Source organism: Hemiscyllium ocellatum, chromosome 5 (genome assembly GCF_020745735.1).
Source record: "Hemiscyllium ocellatum isolate sHemOce1 chromosome 5, sHemOce1.pat.X.cur, whole genome shotgun sequence".
NCBI lineage: Eukaryota > Metazoa > Chordata > Chondrichthyes > Orectolobiformes > Hemiscylliidae > Hemiscyllium > Hemiscyllium ocellatum.
Window position 1 is genome coordinate 65,330,618 of NC_083405.1, and position 23,295 is coordinate 65,353,912.

The 23,295-nt window shown below is 38.9% G+C and overlaps 1 protein-coding gene across 4 annotated transcripts in view; it reads left to right on the forward strand.

Annotated features, from left to right (window-relative positions):
- Positions 1-23,295, forward strand: part of zgc:110045 (uncharacterized protein LOC664755 homolog) — a 233,645-nt gene that overhangs the window by 160,406 nt on the left and 49,944 nt on the right. For all 4 annotated transcript variants that reach the window (XM_060825478.1, XM_060825480.1, XM_060825482.1 and 1 more), the window contains exons 2-5: positions 6,294-6,417; positions 21,168-21,191; positions 21,278-21,310; positions 21,399-21,515. In XM_060825478.1, the coding sequence (XP_060681461.1) occupies positions 6,294-6,417; positions 21,168-21,191; positions 21,278-21,310; positions 21,399-21,515 (298 nt within the window). The remainder of the gene's footprint in view (positions 1-6,293; positions 6,418-21,167; positions 21,192-21,277; positions 21,311-21,398; positions 21,516-23,295) is intronic.

The following is a 23,295-nucleotide window of genomic DNA, read 5'->3' on the forward strand; positions in this document are numbered from 1 at the left end:
AAAATACAATCAAATTTGTTAAGCATTACCTCACTCTTATAAACCCTCTTACAAACCTTACCTCTCGAGGTAAAGATTAATTCTTTCTTTCAGAATTTTTCCCAGTACAGAACAACCTTGATTAAGTGAACAAGACGGGTGGAGAGTATTTTGGTTGGATAACTGATCTGATTGCAAACAAAGGAAGCCATACTGGGTATTTCATACATGATATTTTACAAATAAAATCACTTTTTGGTTAGAGTTTGACTGAAGTCTGTGAAAATCTTCGTTGATATTTTCCTTGGTTTTATCCCAGTCCTCGACAGCATCTTTCTGTTTGGTGTTGGCCCGCCAATCAGATTAACCAAGTGTTGTCCCTCCCTCCTCAGTGACTGCCGATCCCTGAGAGAGAGCGTGAGAAAGAGAGGTGCAAAATACAGGGGGAACATGAAATAGAGGGAAGAATTTTTTGCTGACTTCAGTTTCTGTCCTCTCATCAATGATTTTTAGGGGTAATGTTTTCCTCGTGTTTCCTCCTGTCAAATTTTTCTCCTGTTTATTTTCATGTGAGCTAACTCACTATGATTTACTCTCCCCCATCAAAAAATGTTACATTAAATTTTCTTGTCAGTTGAAAGATTTTGAACTCCCTATTTTTTGGAAAAAAAAGAGTCATCACGGGATAACCGGAGGAAAAAGCAATGGAAACAAAAAGTGTGAACTCTAACGTCATGTCTCGAGTATATGTTTGAAGTTACTTATTTATTAAAGCATACTTGCATCTATATTCCTGTTCAAACCTACAAAATGATGCATTAAATAGTTGAGGAATAGAATTTTTCAACTTCAATTGAAATGCATGTACAGGGACCTTGAAATCTTGTCCAGATAATCTGAAATTCGGATAATTGATGTTCGGATAATTGAGGTTGTTCTGTAGTTTCCTTACCATTGATTGGAAACTCATTAGTCTATATTTCCTGGATTTATCTCTACCATCCTTCTTGAAAAATGGAACCACATTGTTGTCCTGGAGTCGTCTGGCACCTCCCTGTGCCAAGAGATGAATTAAAAATTTGGGTCAGAGCCCTTGTAACTTCTTCCCTCATGCAGCCTCGGATACAATTCATCCAGGCCTGGAGATTTGTCCAACTTGAATCCTGGCAAAACCACCAATACCTCTTCACTCCATGTTAAATTGTTCAAGTACCCCACAGTCTCTCTTCCCAAATTCAGTACCTACATCCTCCAAAGTAAAGACAAATGTAAGGAACTTGTTTGACACGCTACCAATGTCCTCTGTCTCCACATACTGATCTTACCCTTGGTACCCAGCATCCCAGATGCCAGTCTTTATCCCATTTAATTCACTCCACGCGATATCAAAGTGTTCTAGGCCAAAACATCTTCAGCTGCTTCATCTCCATCATAAAGTCAAAAGCGGGAATGTTTGCCGATGATTCCACAATGTTCAACACTATTCATGTGTCTTCAAATATTGAAGCAGTCTATATTCAAATACAACAAGAATTAGACAATATCCAAGTTTGAGCTGAAAAGTGGCAAGTGACATTCACAAGATTTTCACTGTACTTAGGTACATGTGACTACAATAAATCAAATCAAATCAAAGGCAATGACCATCTCTAATACGAGAGAATCTAATCATTGTGCCTTGACATTCAATGCCATTTTCATCAGTGAATCCCCCATTTTCAATGTTGAAGGTTACCATTGATCAGAAATTGAAATGGTCTTGCCATATAAATACAATGGTTACAAGAGTAGGTCAGAGGCTCGGAATTCTGTAGTGAGTAAATCACCTCCTGACTCCCCACTTGCCTGTCCACCATCTGCAGAGCACAAGTCAGGTATGCATTGGAATACTCCCCACTTGCCTGGATGAGTGCAGCTATAATGTACTAAGAGGTTTGACATTATGGAGGACAAGGTGGCCTGCTTGATTGCCACCACATTTGTAATCAGAAATTCAGCAAAGATCCCTAGACAACACTTTCCAAACCCATGACCACTACCATCTGAAAGGACAAGGACAGCAGATACATGTGAGCAACATCACCTGCAAGTTTCATTCCAAGCTACTCACCATTCTGACCTAGACGATAATAAGACTTAAGAAATAGGAACAGAAATAGGCTGTATGGCCTGTTGAGCCTGCTCCATTCTTCAATAAGATCACGGCTAATCCGCCATTCCACATATCCACTTTCCTGCTCTTTTCCTGTAACCCTTGAGTCCTCTCCTGACCAAGAAACTATCTATTCCAGCCCTAAATATACACAAGAACTCTGCCCCCACACCTTTCTGTGGTAAGGAGTTCCAAAGACTCTCAACTTTCTGAGAGAAGAAATTCCTTCTCATCTCAAGTTTTAGTTGATTCCTCTTTATTCTGAGGCTATGTCCTCTGGCCCTAGGCTCTCCAGTGACTTAGAACTGTATTGATGTTTCTTCAGTCTCACTGGGTCAAAATCCTGGTACTCTCTCACTAATAGCACTGTGGGTCTAATTGCAGCACATGGATTACAGTAATTTGAGAGGGCAGAACACCATTATCTTTTCAGGGGATGGACAATAAATGCTTGCCCATGCAGTGACATCCACATCACATGAATGAGTAAAACATAAGCCTTGCTTAACAGTGGTCCATACTTTGAAGGCATCTTTTAAGATCTTCCATTTAACAATGTCACAAATATATCACGATGAAGCAATTGCAGAATTGTTGTCCATCTCGAAACACAATGTATAAAAGCCAAGAAAGATGTTGCATAATCTGAGTAAGGAAATAATTAACACTGCAACTTCTCAGAATTATTAGATTGCTAAAATTATTATTTGCAGTTTAGAATTAACTTATTCATCTGTAAAAAACCTGTTCTGCTGATGAAAATATTAATTGGTTTGTATACCTCTCGATAATCATTACATCCAGTTTTAAAATTGGATGGATGCGGGAATCAAAATTTGTGCTTCTGATGTTTGGACTATTTTGATTTATTTGCAAAATTGTGTTGTTGCCAAATATTTTCTGACTTAAATAGATAAATCTGTCTGTACATCAACTTGCATAGCATTATATAGAATATATAGGACAGAAGTAGGCCATTCAGCCCAACTAACCTATGCTGGTGTTTATACTCCATATAGGTTTCTTTCATTTTATCTGCATCAACTGAGTCTATTAGCATTTGTTCCTTTCTTCCTCATGTGTCTTTTGAAAGCATAAAAGCTATTTATTTATTTGAACCACTTCATGCAACAATTAGTTTTCTGTTTTAATCACTTTCTAAGTGAAGAAATCTCTGCTTCATTCAGTTTCTATTTCTACTCCCCTCAGTTTCTTATTTTCTATGGTGGTGTGTGGTGTTTCTATTTTTTCTATCAAAATGCAACATCTATGTTTATCTCTTTTCAAAGTTCATTTGTTAAGTAACTTATCAACTTGACAGGGCAAAAGTGAGGACTGCAGATGCTGGAGTTCAGAATCTAGATTAGACTGGTGCTGGAAAAGCACAGCTGGTCAGGCAGCATCCAAGGAGCAGGAAAATCGATGTTTTGGGCAAAAGCCCTGATGTATCCCTGTAATATTTTGCAATCATCCTCAGTGTTAGCTGTATCCCCCAATTTGGTATCATCAGCATGAGCTAAATGCCATTCAGTATACAAGAACTTCCAGAATTGCCAACACAAGTAAGTGCCATTCATTTCAAGTGAAAGCACAGCCAGAGGTGTTCCTTGCAAAAGGCATGTTACCTCCTTGCATGAAACTAGAATAGCAGTTTAAGTTTTGTGTCACAACAATACTTAGGCCAAGCTATCATAGACTCATGCCTTTTTTCTCCATGTTATTGGATTAAATAAAGTTCTCATGAATAAAGTCATTTTTGAAAAGATGCTGAGGCAAGAGACGGAAATGATTCTGGGGCACATAGACATCACCACAGCAGTTAAATACAAGGCTGCATTAAGTCTTAGATTGAATGGAACAAGCTGTGGAATGATAATTCAATTGCACTGCAATTGTATAAAAGCATGTGGTTGGTGGCACAATGCCTACATTCTAGTTTTACTGGAATAGAAGGTGCAGTTATTGATGCTTTTGTTAATGCTTCATAAAGTATACTTATGTACTGTGCAGTAAACATTTGCTAATGTGTGCTTGACACTCATTAGTGGATTATTTCAAAGATTTGTGTTTTCCATAACCTCTTTATGATAGAAAAGAAATGGCAGTTCTTGCAGCGTCTTTTCTTCGACTTTCAGAAATACACAAAGCACTGCCAACTTGTCAAAGCAGAGATGGCTGCCAAAAATAGTTTCTCTGCTATAATGAAAATGCTTCTTCACTAATATTCATGAATTAAAGCATTATATTATCAATCAGAGAGGATGGAGATCAAATGTTTATGTTTGATCAATTTTGGCAGGGGCACTGATTTTGGTTTTAAGATCTTTACCACCACCCTATTTTGCAGTGCATCATTTATAACTTTTGGCACATGTTATAATAAACATTTTATTTCTGATCAAATATTTTTATTTGTACTGTTACATTATTTGCAAGCAGCTAAGCAAAAGCATCAATCTTGCAAGCAGAAGAGATTTTTTTGGTGTGTAGTTATTTAGTAGTATGGAACTTCAATAATTTTTCATGATGTATACTGTAGGAGAAAGCTCTGCAAGCAAATGTGCAATTCTAAAAAGAAAAAGACTTGAATATGTTGCTTCACACATATTCAGGGTCACATACTCAGTAAATAAAAAGAATATGTTCAAGTCTTTTGCATTTGTTGATTTACTTGGGAACTTACCAATGCCTTACCAAATCAGAGTCGACAGGCCAACCAATCAGCAACCATTTTTTCCTGTAATATAAATTGTTGAAATTTAGCTTTCTCGTGTTTTTTTTTCTAATACAGCTGTATTGTGTTGCTAATATATCCTCTTTTTAGTAATTTTGTTTAAAATTAGATTCAGTTCTGATATTTGAATGAAATCTCAATGTATTACACCCACATGCACATCAACTTGTACAATGAAAATGCTGTAAATGTTTTTATTCATGTCTTCATTGCATATTATAAGAAAATAGAATTTGGTGTATTTGTTCACTGCATTTCATAATTGAAAAGCTGCATAAATAGTGGCTGCAGCATCAAAGATGTGGATCGGGACTCCTGGCAGCCGCAGCAGTACCCAGAGCGGGGACTCCTGGTAGCGGTAGGCCCAGAGCCTGGACTCATGGTGATGTCTGGAGTTGGGCTGCCTGGCTGCAATAGGCCTGCAGCCTAGACCTTTGGTAGCGGCAGCAGAGCATTGGTTGCAGTAGTGGCTGTGCCCTGAGCAGGGATTCCTTGCTGTGGTAGGCCCAGAGTGGGGACCCTTGGCGGCAACAACTGAGCAGGGTTTCCTGCGGCATTGGCATTGTCATTGCTTTATCCAGAGTGAGACTTCTTTGTGCCTGGAAAACTTTGCAGAAGCTCTGGAGCCATGCTTGAGGCCCAATTTGAAAAGAAGATAAACTATATTTCTGTAATTTCTTCCCTTTTTTTTGTTAATCAAAGTGGCACTAGATTGCGGTGACAAAACAATTTTCACTGTAGCCTCTCAGATATATGACGATAATATCATTAATACATTCATTCAAGTGTGAGAAATGAATTGATTCTCTATCACAAGAACTGCTGTAGAACTATACTGAAAAAGAAACTATTTATGTTTATTTCTAGCAAATACAGAAATTTGTTTTTACAGGTCAAGTTTTCCACAGTATGATTGCTGTCAAATTCCTATGTAGATTTCTTGTGAACTGTTTTCTATGTTAATTTAAATATTTCCACAAGATTGTGGCATAATGGGTGGCACGGTGGCACAGTGGTTAGCACTGCTGTCTCACAGCGCCTGAGACCCGGGTTCAATTCCCGACTCAGGCGACTGACTGTGTGGAGTTTGCACATTCTCCCCGTGTCTGCGTGGGTTTCCTCCGGGTGCTCCGGTTTCCTCCCACAGTCCAAAGATGTGCGGCTCAGGTGAATTGGCTATGCTAAATTGCCCGTAGTGTTAGGTAAAGGATAAATGTAGGGGTATGGGTGGGTTGCGCTTCGGCGGGTCGGTGTGGACTTGTTGGGCCGAAGGGCCTGTTTCCACACTGTAAGTAATCTAATCTAATAACAAATCTTTTCAAACAAAGGCACATGCAGTAAATGCAAATTTGTAACTGACATACTTAAATTTTTAAAATATATAAAAATTGCAGCAGCTATCATATTTTTGAGTTTTTCATTCTGCAGGGTGCCAGTATTTCTGTGTGAAAACAGAGTGCCTCCAAACATCAGAATGAATAAATCAGACTCCAAAGTGGCTGAAGGGGGACTGAACATCATGCTTACTATCCGCCTACTTATGCATGGAAAGGTACTGTTTCATCAATCATAAATAACTGCACCAAGTTGTCTTTGAGTGAATATATTATTAGTTATTGAAATCAAATTAATTAAACTTGTGTTCCTAGCAGAGAGATGTTGAAGTACCTGTTGTTGGTTCCTGTTGTTGAATATTTGGTTAGGGATGTCACTTTAACACAAGTCAAGTTTTATGCACACAGTAGTGCAGTAAACTCCTTGTCAGAGTTTACCCTGGATGGTCAAGGAGTTTATTCAATCATTAGTTGAGCCATGGACAGCCAGAAAGTGCCAGCTTTGATCCCTGGTTGTACCTAATGCAACATTTGGGATGCTGCGATTGTTTCAGTTGCCCTTGTTAAGAAATTAGGGGAAAGTCAGTTACAGTTCTTGCTCCTGCACATAGGAATTAAATTTGCAGTTTTCTAGTCCTGTGGCACTAATCCTTTATTTATTAAATTTTATATATGGATGCGAGTGCCTCATGTCATTCGTCTCATTTTCTTTTCTCTTTCTTCCGCTATTATTTTTCAATATTCTCACAGGAGAAGATCTCCTTTAGAAAGCCTTCGCACAGATGGTCTGGGTCTCTTTAACTTCATGCTGCTCTGTGATGGAGGTATTGTTACTAGTCAAGCCACGTCATTTCTTCCCCTCTCATTCTCCCCCAAAAGTAATATATTCCATGACACAATATTCTATCGAGCAATTTCTGTTCTCTGCAATAGAAAACAAATTGAAGTGAAAGGCAACGTAAAGACTTGGACCTGTTGCCATCTTATTTTGGAACAGAAAACCCACAAAGTGCTTATCATTACTGTTTTTGGTTTATTACCCTTTCTCCAAAGTTGTTAAATCAAAGCAGAGAAATTTACTGGATGAGCAGAATTGGGTTATGGTTAGCAGATTTTGAGTGTCAATTAATACAATCTGAAAGGAGCAAATGTATCTTTATGGAAGATGCAATAGGTGAGAAAAAAACAGGCTTTGCAGCTTCCAATAAATGGGCAAAAATAACAAAGCCAAAGCATACAAAACAAATTGGCAAATTGCAACTTAGCAAAACAATTGTAATTTAAATCAACGATATCACTGTCTTTAACTCTAGTTGGATTGTCTTCAAATATGAATCCACCAATGTATCTGTTTAGCACTGTGAATCATTCTCATAATCTGATGAAATTTTCTAGATAAAGGAGTGGAGATGGAATTTCCCAGGCACATCTGATAATTTGTACACCAAAAATATGCAGTTTGAACATAAATGTATTTGAAGAGATTCTCTTTTTACAAACTAGAACTTTCAAATTAGTGCTTGCTTAGCTCAAATATGTTGTTGGAAATGGAAACCTGAATCCTCTACCCCGATATCCCTCAATGTGACATCATGTAAACCCTACAAGAGGCCATGCACAAACTGCGTAAAAGCACCATTAGGTATTGTCTTTAATGCTGCCCCAGAATAGAAATAGTGCACCTAATAATTGTCCTCTGCCTCTTAAGACTAAATGTTAAAGAGACTATGTCAACATAGAAACATGGAAACGAGGAGTAGGAGTTGGCCATTCAGCCCTTCGAGCCGGGTCTGCCATTCAATGTAATCATGACTGATCGTCTATCTCGATGCCATATTCCTGCTTTCTCCCTTTACCCCTGGTGCTAATAAAATGTAAAAATGTTTATATCGCTTTGTTGAATATATTTCAACGGTTGGCCTCCACAGCCTTCTGTAATCGAGAATTCCACAGATTTACTACTCTTTGAGCAAAGAAATGTTTCCTCAGCTCAGCTGTAAATGGTCGACTCCATATCTTGAGATTGTATCCCTTAGTTTTAGATTCCTCAATCAGGGAAAACATCCTCCCTGCATCTATCCATCTCTGTTAGAATTTTATACATTTCAATCAGATCCCCTCTCATTTTTCTAAACTGTATTGAATAATGGCCCAGTCACACTGATCTCTCCTATATTCTGACACCCTGCACTCATTCTGCTCCAGGTGCAGTCTCACCAGGGTCCTGTGTAACTACCATAAAGTATCCCTGCTTCTGAATTTAAATCTTCTTGCAATGAAGGCCAATATACCATTTTTTTGCTGCACTTGCCAGTGTACTTTCATTGATCCAAAAACCTTTGTACATCCACGCTTCTCAAAATGTTACCGTTGAAACAATATCCTTCTGGTCTGATTTTCACACCATTGTATATATCTTCATATTTAGCCATATTGTCCTGCATCTGCTGTGTGTTTGCCCACTCACTCAATCTATCTAACTGATATTGAAGCCACCTAGTATCCTCCTCAGAACTCACAATCCTGCCCAGTTTTCTGTTATCAGCTAAACTGTGGAATTTATGCATTTGGTTCCCTCATCAAGATAATTTATATATTTCGTTAATAATTGGGATCCATTTATAGATCCATTTATTCCCATTCTCTTTTTCCTGTCTGTCAACCAATTATTGATTGATGCTAATATATTAATCCGTTACCCACGTGCTTTTACTTTGTCCACTAACTTCTAAGGAGAGAGCTTTTCAAAAGCTTTTGGAAACTTCAAATACTTCATATCCACTAGTTCTTGTTTATTTATCCTATTAGCTATTTCTTACTAACTCCAGTGGATTGATAAAACATCCTTTCATAAACCCTTGCTGGCTTTGTCCAATCCTGTTAATCCTTTCCAAATATTCTGTTATCAAGACTTTTATAAAAGACTCCAGCATTTTCCATGCCTCTGATGTCAGGCTGACTGGTCTGTAATTCTCTCTGCATGGATCTGTGTTACAGCCTCGATTATTTCATGTTATTTATTAGTGACTTGGATAATAACATAGAAAGTCATATATCCAAATTTGTTGATGACATAAAATTCAGGTGCATAGACCTCAGGTACAGCAAGTAATCTAGCTTTCATATATTTAGCGGACAGGATACAGGGATGCAGAAGTTCTGCTGTAGTTATACAAAACCCTGGTTGGATCACACTTGGAATACTGTGAGCAGATCTGGGCACCACATCTTTGTAAGCATATATCGGTCTTGAAGAGATTACAATGTAGATTTGCAAGCATGTTACCTGGACTTCAGGGCTTAAGTTATGAGGAAGGATTACACATTTTCTCCAGAATTTAGAAGGTTAAGAGGTGATCTAATCAAAGTCTTCAAGATATTACCAGGAAAGATAGGGAAGATAAAGATAAGCTATTTCCACTGGTTGGGGATGCTAGAACTAGGAGGCATAGTCTGAGAATTAGTGTTAGATCTTCAGGAAGGATGTTAATAAACATTCTCTATACAAGAGATGTTAGATGTTTGGAGCTGCCTTCCACAAACAGCAGTGGATGCAGGATAAGGTATTAATTTTAACTCTGAGATAGTTTTTTTTGTTAAGCAAATGTATTAAGGGATAGAGGCCAAAGCTGGTTAATAAAGTTAGACCACAGATCAGCCATAATCTTATTGAATGGTGGAACGCTTAAGAAGTTGAATGACCTATTCCTGTTCCTATGCCCCGATGTACATAGTAGGGTGACATGTGTCCCCTTTCAATATGAAGGAACTGCTCCAGAGTCTATAGAAGTTTGGAAGATGACTAGCAATGCTTAATATTTCCAGGACCACTTCCTTTAATGCTGTTGGATATAGAATATCTGACCTTGGTGATTTGTCAGATTTATCCCCATTAATTTCCCAGCACCACTTCCTTACTAATATTTATTTCCTATAATTCCATCTGGCCAGTAGACCTTTGGTTCCCTGAAGTTTTTGGGAGGTTATTTATGTCCTTTTTTTGTGGAGGCAAGACCAGAATATGTATTCAATTATTTTGAACACTTTTTTGTTCCTCATAATTTCCGCATCTTCTGACTCTTGAGAAATTTATCTTTCTTAATCTTTATCTCTTTGCATATTAATAGAAGTTTTTGTGGTTAATTTCTATGTTCTCTGCAATTATACACTTATACTCTATTTTCTACCTCTTGATCAACTTTTTCTCCTTTTCTGTTTTCAATCCTCAGACTTGCTACTTTTTTTCTGGCATTTCTATGTGCTTTCTGTCTAATACTATCCCTAATTTCTTTTGTAAGCGATAGTTGGGCACCTTTACTGTTTTATTTAGCTAGTGCCATGTTTGTGCATTGCTTTGCCTGCTCCCACATGATGCAACAGGTGCTCATCATAGACCCCTATGCCTCATTACTACCCAAGGAATGATATCATAGGATACAACAATGTATCTAAGCCCTGCCCAAACACCTAGATGAATCATGGAAAACAAGCTTCTATGAACAGAACAAATCTCTGCAGAACTGTCAGCTGTGGCTCTCACATCCTCAGTAAACCTTCCTCCTCTCCCTCCCACTACCTGCACTGATCTGGGTAGAGGGAACCTGCTCCATCATGGAGCCTTTTATCCCTGAAAGTCTGACAGGGCAAACACAGGGCCACAGGGGCCTGGATAGGCCAGGCATATGGTCTCCCCTCTCAGCCTGAACTCCCATGCATCAGAAGGGTACTGAAGGAACGCAGTGTCCTGAGTAGAGGGATGTGTGTGTCCTTCCTCCTCTCACTGGGTGCCTCCTTGTGAGGATGCAGCATCTGGAATAAGGTCAAGGCTCCCTGCACTATTCTCACCCCGCCTTCGGACCTGAGGATCAGTGCCTATGGTGGTAGATGGCAGATGGGCTTGAGCCTCCAGCATCCAAGAGGGAGCTGTGCCTAACTCTCCATGTTAGCCCTTAACCTGTTCATGGAGACAGACATGCAGTGGCTGGACTTACCTGTATTGCTTCAGCTTCTGAGCAATGAAGGCCTGCGCATCGCATGCTTGTCTGCTTCTGCTTTTGCATTTTCATGGGGTCCCTTACTGTTAAGACCACAGGGTCCTCTCAACGTTTCTAACACTGCTATTTGCACAACAGTCTGTGTGAAGTCCTGGGCAAACTCCAATCCCAAACTTCTTGTTGTCTATCAAAGCCACTGACATTTCCATATCAGAGCAGATACACTGTGCATGAGACATTGTTGTTGAAACCTGCTCTGGGCCCTGACAGTGTCACCTACAGAGATGGAAGACAGGCAGCTCTCTGTTGATGTAGTCGGGATACTGGCTACACCTTCATGGCCATAAAAGGCAAAATGAGTCGTAGCCATACATTCCAAGTGATGCCTGATGCATTTCACTGACCATTTGCTTAATAGCAGCATTTCAATGCAACAATAAGTGTTACTTACTCTATTGCTGGGACATGATTCTCTACATGCAGGTCTGGTCCAAGCAGTTATTCTGGCAGGGTCATTTCGTGCAACATTACATCCCTCCACTCCCTGAAGATGGTATTGATTGGGTGGTGATCTCCATTCAGGCTGTCATGGTGTATTGTCATGGCTTTCTCAGATGCTTCTCTGGGAAGAGGATATCCCTTCCTTTCAATACCCCGTCAACAAAGGTATCCAGATCTATATCAGAGAACTGTGGTGTCAACTTCCCCTTCTCTGTCATCTCTTCTCAGTCCTCAATGAGAAGATCAGCTGCCCGATGTCAGCACTCCTCCAGGTGAATTGTGACCTTTCACAAGGGATGCTTGCCTGAAAGCGGTTGAGAGTGGCTAGTTATTCAGGAATTGGTGCATGGTAGAATGGGGTGGAAAACAGACACAAAATAGTGGAATGCACAGAAACAGACCATTTGGCCCTTTGACTCTGCTCTGCCATTCAATATAATTCTGGCCAATCATCCAGCTTGGTACCCTGATCTTGCTTTCTCTTCATACCCTTTGATGCCTTTGGCCCCAAAATCAATGTCTAATTCCTATTTGAAAACATTCAATGTTTAGGCCTCTACTGCTTTCTGTGGGAAAGAATTCCACAGGCTCACAACTGTCTGGGTGAAGAAATTTCTCACCCCTGTCCGAAATTGCCTACTCTATATTCTTAGACTGTGACCCTGGTTCTGGACTTACCAGTCATCGGGTACATCCTTCCTGTTCCTGTTGAAAGTTTATAATATTTATGAGTTTTCCCCATCATTCATCTAAATTCTACTCCAAATCAATTAAGTCTCTCTTCAAATATCAGTCCTGTCATTCCAGGAATCAGTCTGGTAAATCTTCATTGCACTCTCTCCATCCTTCCTCCGATAAGGAGACCAATACTGCACTCAATATTCCAGATATGGTCTCACCAAGACCATATACAATTGCAGCAAGACATCCTGGCTTCTATACTTGAATCCTCTGGTTATGAAAGCCAACATATCATTTGTCCTCTTCACACCTGCATGCAACCTACTTTCAGCAATTGATGTACAAGGACACCAAGGTCTTCTTGCAACTCACCGCTCCCAAACTATCACCATTCACATAATAATCAGCCTTCCTGTTTTTGCTCCCAAATTGGATAAACTTACATTTGTCCACATTGTACTTCATTGGCCATGCATTTGTCCTACATATGACACATGGCAAGTTACAGCAGATATCAGACATAAGGGATGCCACAAGGGCACAGTAGGTAATTAATGACATGACATAACAAGAAATCTCACTAGGCCTTGTGACAAAGAATGCTCCAACAAACACTGACGCAACTCAGACTTAGCCAAGAAAGGTTTAGGAAGAGTTTTGAGTTCCAAAAAAGGGTAATTAGATTAAAAAACTTAACTCTGTTTCCTTTTCAACAGATAGTGCAAGACCTGTCGAGTTTCTCCAGTGCTTTCTGCTTTACTTCAGATCTCCAGTACCTAAACTTTGCTTTTATTTGGAGAGATTGCACCTGTATTCTCTAGAGATTAGAAGAATAGGAGATGGTGTCATTGAAATTGCAAAATTCTTAAAGGACTCAACAGGAGTTTTGCAGAATTAATGTTTTCCCTGGCTGAATAGATGTAGAACCAAGGAATGCATGATCAAAGTAAAGGTCAAGGAATTTCCTGATGAAGGGCTTTTGCCTGCTTTTCGGATGCTGCCTGACGTGCTATGCTTTTTCAGCACCACACTCTTGACTCTAATCTCCAGCATCTACAGTACTCACTTTCGTTGATCACAATGAGGGGCAAGCCTTTTTCGTCTAAGGTAATGAGAAATTTCTTCACTCAGAAGGTAGTGAATCTTTGGAATTTTCTACTCTAGTAGGCTGTAGAAGCTCAGTCATTGAATATTTTCAAGGCAGAGATTGATAAATTTGTAGAAACTAATGTCATCAAGGGATATGCAGATAGCATACAAAAATGACATTGAGGTAGATTATCAGCTATCATCCAGATTGGAGACTGAATAGCCTACTCTTACTAGTATGTTTCTATCTTTTTAAGCTAATTTTATATCTCATTTAGTGGCATACTAGAATTGCAAGCTCACAGTGTACAACTCTCATACAGCTGCCAAAGCAACTTCAATGAAAGTTGTTCAGTTTGCTAAGGCAGATAACAATGTGGACTTCAACAGTTTCCTCATTTCCCCTTCCCTCACCTCACCCCAGTTAAACTTTCAGCTCAGCACTGTCCTCATGACTTGTCCTACCTGCCTATCTTCTTTTCCACCAATCCACTCCACCCTCCCCTCCCGACCTATCACCTTCATCCCCTCCCCCACTCACCTATTGTAATCTATGCTACTTTCTCCCCACCCCTACCCTCCTCTCACTTATCTCTCCACCCTTCAGGCTCTCTGCCTGTATTCCTGATAAAGGGCTTTTGCCCGAAACTTCAATTTTACTGCTCCTCGGATGCTGCCTGAACTGCTGTGCTCTTCAAGAACCACTAATCCAGAACCATGAACTCCAGTCAGGAGATGACAAAAATGAACACAATACAAATAACTTTACATTACTGTTTATTTTTCTTGGAATCTAAGAAACAGATTGATGTGTTTACTGAAATAATCTCCTTTATCATCATGGCAAAAATGGAGACTACATGAAGTTTGCTAAACTGCATTTCATTTGGTATTTTGTTGAGTGTTTGGAGCCTGTACTGAATGAGAATGTTTCTGTGTCTTGAAATTCCATGTTTGCTTGTCATTCATGTTCATTGGTTTCAAACTTGGGTGCAGAAGGATGTTGACCTGTGCCCGATACTATATAAGCCAGGCGTTAAATGTTTTGTACTATCTGGATAGCACAAAACTATCTTATTTGCATAATGTCTTCTCAACAAAGATAAAGGATTCAAATTTAGTCATGTAGATGCAGGGAGTTCGCTCACTGATTCAATCCTAATCATGCAGCTGCATAAAAACAGCTTATGGGTCTGGATCAAAGGCACATTGTCTTTGGATTGATTGCTTCTAATTCCCTGTAGCAATAACTACTGGTTGAAAAGTTTTGCAGGCTGTGATCTTGGCAGCTACACTAGATCACATCTGCCTTTGCTCTATTTCATGCCACTCAAAAGCTTTTTCAATTTGGAAATGGTTTGTGTTCCAACCGATTTAGATTCTATGGTTAATACAAAATGCTCAGAGCACAACAATATAAGTTCATATATGTTTGGACCACTGTTTAATATAACTTATAGTTTTAGGGCCCAAATCGTAATAAGGAATTTGAAGTTATGTTGAGTGTACAACGGAAATTCAAAGGTGTTTTGTATGTGAAAATAGAAATGCAACTATCTTGTGAAAAACTGATATATCTGTTAAAATAGATGAAATCCAGGAACAATTTAATGAAGGTGTTAGAGTTAGGCAGATAAAAACAAAAAGATCCAATACTTTTGTTCTCCTTCTACAAACAGTTTGTTCTCTTCGATACATTGATTTCTGAAAAAAGGTCACTAGAGCCAAAATATTAACTCTTATTTCTCTCTACAGAAACTACAAATCTGCTGAGTGTTTCCACCAACTTCTGTTTCTGTTTCTAATTTCCAGCAACTGCAGTTCTTTCAGGTTTTTTTTTCATTTTGTTCTCTTCCATGTTGCCTTAAGACAAAGTTTAAAATCACACAACACCAGGTTATAGTCCAGCAGGTTTAACTGGAAGCGCACTAGCTTTCGGAGCAACGCTCCTTCATCAGGTGATAGTGATGGGCTCGATCGTAACACTGAATTTATCGAGCCCTACACTATCACCTAATGAAGGAGCGTTGCTCCGAACGCTAGTGTGCTTCCAATTAAACCTATTGGACTATAACCTGGTGTTGTGTGATTTTTAACTTTGTACACCCCAGTCCAACACTGGCATCTCCAAGCCTTAAGACAAATACTTCTTATCTGTTAGCTGCCTCAATCAGTAGAAGGCATACTGTCTCATGTCCTAGTGGTTGAGCTTGTTGAACCTGCATGGATGTAGGAGGTGCAATCTTTGGCAAAACCCTGATAAGCTTCTAATTTGTGAAGTTACTAGTTACAAGCAGTCTAAGCAGAGGAATGAGTTACTTATTTCCACCTCTGCTAAAGTCACAGATGTCGCACCATATAGGAGCAGTAAGAAAAGAAAGAATTAAACTTTGTAATTCTGCGTATGTTTGCACATTTTATGAAAGCATTTTATGCTGTGGAATTTCTAATCTCCATAGAATTACATAAATTTTATTAGTATACAATATTTTCCCAACTAGCCCTTTCTTGGGTGCTGGATGGAAGGTTTCCTTCTTTATATGTGTTATGATCCTAGTTGATGGTACTGCTGGACAAGTCAAATTCAAGAATAAATCCAGCCTTGAATAGATGATCTTTTTTGTTTTGTTTAGTTAGTTAACATGGTAGTTAATTGCTGAAATATGTTTACATAAGACTGCACATTTTCTTTAACAATAGGACAAAATGTATTACAAAAAAAATCAGAAAAATATGGGTGACAGTTAAAATGATCTTCAAACACTCAACACAAAGTTTCAACCTATTTCTAACACGGCCATTATAGAATCTCAAGTCCAGAAAAATTACCTCCCTGTCTCAACTTTTTAGGGTTCTGCTTCCTGATGCTTTCAAGTTTCTTTATCTCAGACTATTGAGATGGTTCAATGAGTTCCTTTCAATTCTGCCAACATGAACTTTTCCCAAATCTAAGAGCCGAACATTTCTCAGTTGTAATAATGTACAGATTTCTGACCAAACTTTTCTGCTTTGGAAGTTTCACATATTAAGCTGTTCTGCTGAGATGACTAGTTCTCTGAACTGCTGTGAACTCTTTCTAAGAGTGAAAATAAATTAGCTTCTGAACTCAACTCTGGTTTTTCTAGACTGAATTGGAAAAACTTTCACAAATCTAGCTTCTTCTGAACTGAAAATAAAACTTTAAGTGTTTACCTTAACTTCGCTAATCCAACAGTATAAACATCTAAACATCTTTCCATTCAAAAAGGTTTGCGGTCACCTGCTTTAATCACAAATGCTGGATTTGGATCTGGATCTGGAAAGACTCTCTGACCTTGTTATTATTTTTGAAAGAAAACCATTCACAAAACTAACCAATGCCCACCAGCCTCTAATTTGTAATCCAATTTCCAAAAATGACAACATAGATATATTAAACGCCTCCATCACAATAGGAATACATGACTTGTTAGGATTAAAGGGGTATATGCTGGATTGGTTAGTTGTTACTAAATTATTTTGTGTAAGTGGTATTGATGGTGGGTGGGAGTCAAAAAGGATGTCCCCTGTATGTGCTCCAGATACTGATATACTGGTATAATCCAAAGTTGTTGTGGTTCTGTTTGCCAAGCTGGGAATTTGTGTTGCAGACATTTCGTCCCCTGTCTAGGTGACATCCTCAGTGCTTGGGAGCCTCCTGTGAAGCGCTTCTGTGATGTTTCCTCCAGCATTTATAGTGGTTTGTCTCTGCCGCTTCTGGTTGTCAGTTCCAGCTGTCTGCTGCAGTGGCCGGTATATTGGGTCCAGGTCGATGTGCTTACTGATTGAATATGTGGATGAATGCCATGCCTCTAGGAATTCCCTGGCTGTTCTCTGTTTGGCTTGTCCTATAATAGTGGTGTTGTCCCAGTCGAACTCATGTTGCTTGTCATCTGTGTGTGTGGCTACTAAGGATAGCTGGTCGTGTCATTTCGTGGCTAGTTGGCAGTGTGAACTTGATTGGCTGGATAACCTGTTTCCACACTCTAGAGATTCTATGCTTCTATGAAATCCTTTTGCATAATTAAAAAAAAAGTGGTGAAGTCTGAGTATTTATTAACTAATTACATCGGTTTTAGTCAGCCCCAACAACTGTCATTGTGCGTTTACTTTGCTTTCAATGGTAAGTTTCAGGAAGTTGAGTAACCCCATGCTCCTGGAATGCTGAGTACAGCCCTAATCCCTATATTCAAGAAAGGATCCATTAGCATTGGAGGCAGTTCAAATGAGATTCACTTGGCGGATTGCTGGAGTGAAAGGAAAAATAGTTAAACAGGTTAATCCTATACTCATTATATTTTAGAAGCATGAAGAGTGATCTTATTGAAACATACAATATTATGAATGGGTTTGACAGCGTAGATGTTGAGAAGATGTTTCCACCAGGTGGAGGAATCTCAAACTATGGGACATAGTTACAAAATAAGGGGACAGTCACTTGAAACAGATATGTGGGAATTCTTTCTTCCAAAAGTAGTGAATGTCCGGAATTCTTCACCCAACAGTTGTAGAGGCTAGATCACAGGAAGTACTGAAAGAGAAGGCGGATATAATTTTGAAATATCAAAGAATTGTGGGCTATGAGGAGTTGAGGCCTGGAGCATATCAACCATGATATTATAATATGACAGACCAGGCTTGAAGGACTGAATGGCTTACTCCTGCTTCTATTTCTTAAGTTACAATTGGTTAGTTCAGTCAGATTAATAGGTCAGACATGATTTGTGACTGCTGGAATGATAATTGCAGAAGGACACCATCAGGTCAGCATAAAGTGTCAGATAGACACAGATGCATCATTCATCATCGTGACCTTCACAAATTTCTGTGAAGTGCTCAACATGGCAATTCAAAATGAAAGCAATGTTGAAATTAAATGATGATGCTATGTGATGAGCACAGTAAACAGCTGTTGTCTAGGCAGAATGAATTCTTTGATCCTCAGTAAAATGACTGCCTCCAGTGTGAGTCTCAGTTACATGACTACAGCAGACCAGGGTTTTATATGGTTGCATTTCAATCCGAACACCCTCCTTACAAGTGAGGTGCAGCTCAGAAGGTCAATGCAGACTCAGTGGGCTGATTGGTGTATTTCCACACTCTCAGGATTCTAGTCGCAACACAAAAACTGACCTCCCTCCCCCCAACACACACACACACACACACACACACACACACACACACACACACACGTAGTTCTTTTTCTATCAGTCCATCACCTTAGGAGATAGTGGGGTATTATACCAGCAATAGCTAAAGTTTCCTCTATGATGTTGCCAAGATCTGAAGCTGCTGACCTCTGATTGGCCAGTTACTCTTGATGGCTGACAATTCCACTTCCTGGATCCTAATATCAGTCAAAAACCTATGGCCAACCAATCAGGTTGAAGACCCAATACGTTTCCTCATTTTGACAGGTTGTGATTTTACACTCCTCCAAATGTCTCCCAGGTTCTGGAATTTATTTTATTGACTGAATAGCCTCATAGTTCAAAGCTCTTCAAACACTTTACCTCAGAATGAATGGACGCTACTTACGAACTCTAATTTGGAAATAATTCTAAATGAGAAGGTCATTTTTCGGTGTTTATGCTGTTTTTCCAAAAGTACTGTTAATTTCTTGTTCAAATTATGACAGCAGTTGAGGAGAACTCTATAACAATTCTGGGCTACTTTGGTATAGTCTGAGGATATGCAGCTAGCTTCTCTCTCCTTGACTGGTCTGCTACAATTAGCAAACTATTTTGCCACAATTTATGACTGTATATCAAATATTGAGTTTGGCACTGATTACCCCAGCAATCCTCTCCTATGTCTCTGCTGCTACTTCTTACTTCAAGGTTCACAGTATGCTTTGCATTCATCCTCATGACCTTCTGCATGACCATGTGTGAAGAGAGCAGCTCTGAGCCCTAAAGCAGACCTGCCTGGCATTTTACTAACAGTTCATTTCCACTTTCTGTCGCAAAATTATTAAGAATCCTGAAAGCTGAAGGCATTTAAATCTTGCATAATTATCACCTTGATAATTCCCACTGCCAAAAAAGCAAAGTCCTAGAGTCATTTTCAATAATTCAGTTCATCTGCTATTTTTTAATTAACCCAAACTGAAAACTACAGTTGGGACACCAATTGCCAAAAACCTAATCTAATTATACTTCTGGGGTTATTGGCTCAGAGAGAAATGCAGTCCTTGATGTCTTTTATATGAATGGTAAGTAACTGCTATATGTAATATATTTCGTGATTACTTTGTGCTGTGCTCAATAACAACCAGACAAAGAAGTAAATATGTACAACTGGGATAATTCCTGGACAATATTGTTCTGTTTAAGATAATGATTCTAAATAGTGCGTTAGGTTAGATACTACTTTAACTTCTGGGAGTTGGATTTATCTGCTGAGTGTCTGTGCTGATTACAGCCTATAATCACAATTGAGATTTTACTAACCCTGACAAATGGTATGTAGATGAGGAGGGGACTCGTAAAATACCATTGGTGTTGACTCTGATCCATACTCACCAACCCCTGCCTCCACCACAGTTTTACCTGGAAAAGTCTAGCCCCAGAGAGCATAGTTTCAGAATAAGAGATTGCACATTTAAGATAAAAATGAGGAGGAATTTAATCTCTCAGAGAGTTGTGAATCTGTGGAATTATTTACCACAGAATGTTGTTGAAATTGGGTTTTTAATTATTTTTAAGGCTAAAGTAGACATTTTTAATCAGTAAGGGAATCAAGATCTATTAGAAAAAGGCAGGAAAGTGGAGTTGAGGACTATCAAATAAGCCATAATCTCATTGAATGGTAATTCAGTGAGCTGAATGGCCTACGTCTGCTCCTTATGGTTATGTTCTTAAGTGTAAGAAAAATAACAGCCACTTAATATAACATGGAGCCTGAGAGACCCCATCCAGCTGGGCAATATTTACAACACAGGTCTTGACAAGCAAGGGAACATGGTAGCTCTTAGAAGTTTTTTCAGGGTCATTGGTGGCCTTATCCAGATCATTTCTATGCCTCACTTAGATCTCTTCCCTCCATTTGCTGACCTATGCTAGATTTCACCCCCACCCGTCCCCTTACTGCGACATTCTAGGCTGTCTCCAGCAATATACTCCCCCGTCTTTTACTCTCATTCCAGCTTCTCATGTGTAGGAGTATAGTTCCAGCAGTGACATAGACCAGGTACAGATACTGAGACAGATAGAACCAAGTGAATTCATTCATTTGATTGGCCAGCAGCCCTCCAAGGTGGGATTTCCAGATGGAGTAGAAATTCTGCCTTAAACTAATTCAGATCTCTCTGATCAATAGGCACCTGCTAGGCAACTATTGGAGTAAGGGCAGTTTTGGCCCAAGCTATTTTGCTGAGGAGGATTTAGATCCCAGTAGTTTGTTAAGCCCAGATGCATGTTTTCAGTTCCAGGGATCCAAAGCACAAACTTCCATTAAATTGTAATCTCACTGTTCCAGGCCACAACATATTAAGATTTCTGTGTGAAACCTTATTGGATTTTGCTGAGGTGTAATTAATGCTAAAGTTTTCCAGTACAAATGTGCTCATTTAAATCAGAAAAAAGTTCTGTAAATATTTTAAGACTTTATTTTCATTCAAATAATTCATATAATTGAGGGAAACTAGTAATTTGACATAATGTATTTTTCCTCTTGCTCTACAGGAAGTTGGAAGCATTATTGGAAAGGTTAGTTCTATCATTTTAATTCCCCAGCCTAAAAAAAGCTAAATAAAGTTACAATAAGTGTGTGAACATTTTTCTTTCTATTATAGAAAGGAGAGACGGTGAAAAAGATGAGGGAGGAGGTAAGTTGTGAATTGTTTATCCTGTAGTGAAATATAGGTTGACAAACATGCTTCATGAGATGAGACAATGAGCTGTTCTTTTTCCCAGAGCTGTGCAAGAATCAACATTTCAGAAGGGTCCTGTCCAGAACGCATTGTAACAATAACAGGCCCAACAGATGCTATTTTCATGGCCTTTTCAATGATAGCACATAAATTTGAAGAGGTAGGTAAATGTACATATTTGGACTTTAAGCATGTATTCAATAAGTTAACTTGTGAACTGAATGTGCATGTTAAAATAGATCAGAAGAGACAAATATATGTTGCCTTAGTAGGTGAGTGTGAATACAAAATATGGCATTGAACTGTTAAACTCGGAAGGCCCAACATCCAAAGTATAATTTCTCGTCTGTAGTACAGGTTACAGACATGGGTCAAGGTGTGTATGGAAATAGGGATGGGAAACTGTCAGTTATGTTTAAAGTCCTCCCAAGTCATCCTGAATTGGCAAAAATCCAAGCCAATGATGTTTACCACCATATTTTAATAAAATAGTTTCATTTCATCCAATTATTGTAATATTATAATTTATAGCACATACCACAAAATTAAATTTTAGAATTACATATTGCATATTTCAGACTGGAATTCAAAATTAACCTTTATTAGTCAATGTTTTTCCAACTTACATTCTAATCACATGCTGTAAAAGATATTTACTACTAAAGAAGCTTAATTGTATTTTCTGATTATGGAAACTTATATTACATTAATGGAACTGCCATTGAGGCTTAAATGTAAATAATAAGAAATAGGAACAGAAGAAGGCCGTTTGGCCCATTGAGTCTGCTCTGCCATTTAATGGGGTTGTGGTTAGTACCTGTGAACTGTGCAATTATTATTTGTTATGAATTTATTTAATTCTGCCTTGTTAATCTCATTTGCTTTACTGAGTTTTGCTGGTTTACAATAACAGCTAATTTTTATTATTTTCTCCAAATTTGCCCAATTTGTTTTGAATTTTACTTTTTCTCTATGATTTTGATGTTAAATTTGAGAATTGAATAGTATCTAATATAACCAGGTTTTAAATTGGAAATAAAAAAGCTTCACAACAGTAACTGGGGAATTTTTTTAAAAAATGAATGTGGCTGTAAATTGAACAGCAGACAAACTGAATGCATGGAATTCTGAGATGGAATTAGCTGACACTCCTTGTTGTGATGTTTGTCATATGGCAACTTCATGGAACTTGCTAATTTAAATGACTGTATTGTACAACCAGTGAGCAGAGTAAACAGAGACTGCAAAATCATGAGAGGCTAGCATCAGTTAAAGCCTACATCACTTAAAGCCAATCTGCATGGCTGATGTCCTATATCTGAGCTCCCATTGAAATCAACAAATGCCATCCAATGTCTGAGTGCAGCAGTGGCAGCTCAGATTGAAGTCGTGCAAGGTCAGGTTGGTGCCATGCAGGCTCAGACTGTTGCTTTCAAAGCTGAGGATAGCAGTATTCAAAGCAGTTCGCAGAATGTACAAGTAATTGTTCTGCAAACTGTCCCCAATGCATTGCTCAAATTGCAGAGAAGCCGATGAGAAGGTGACAATGGCATCATGGAACATGAAACTACTGTCCACTTTCAGAATGATTACATTTGTTCTCCCACCACTGCTAATCCACCAATGTTCTTGCTGTTGACTGTCAGTCAGCCAGGCTGGGCTACTGACACCTTTGCCAATGTAATACAGTCCAAGCTGCTTGTCACAAAGCAGATGGATTAACAGATCTTAGAATAAAAGAACCCCATTATCCCATGATTCCCTGATAGATCAAAAATCAATCTATCCTATCTCGATGTCATGTGTAAACCTATTTGCAGTCACAATCAGGAATCTTGATACCCACGTTGTCTCCACTGGGATAGAATCATGGAGTCACACAGCACGGAAACAGACCCTTTGGTCCAACTCATACATGCTAACCAGACATCCCAATCTGA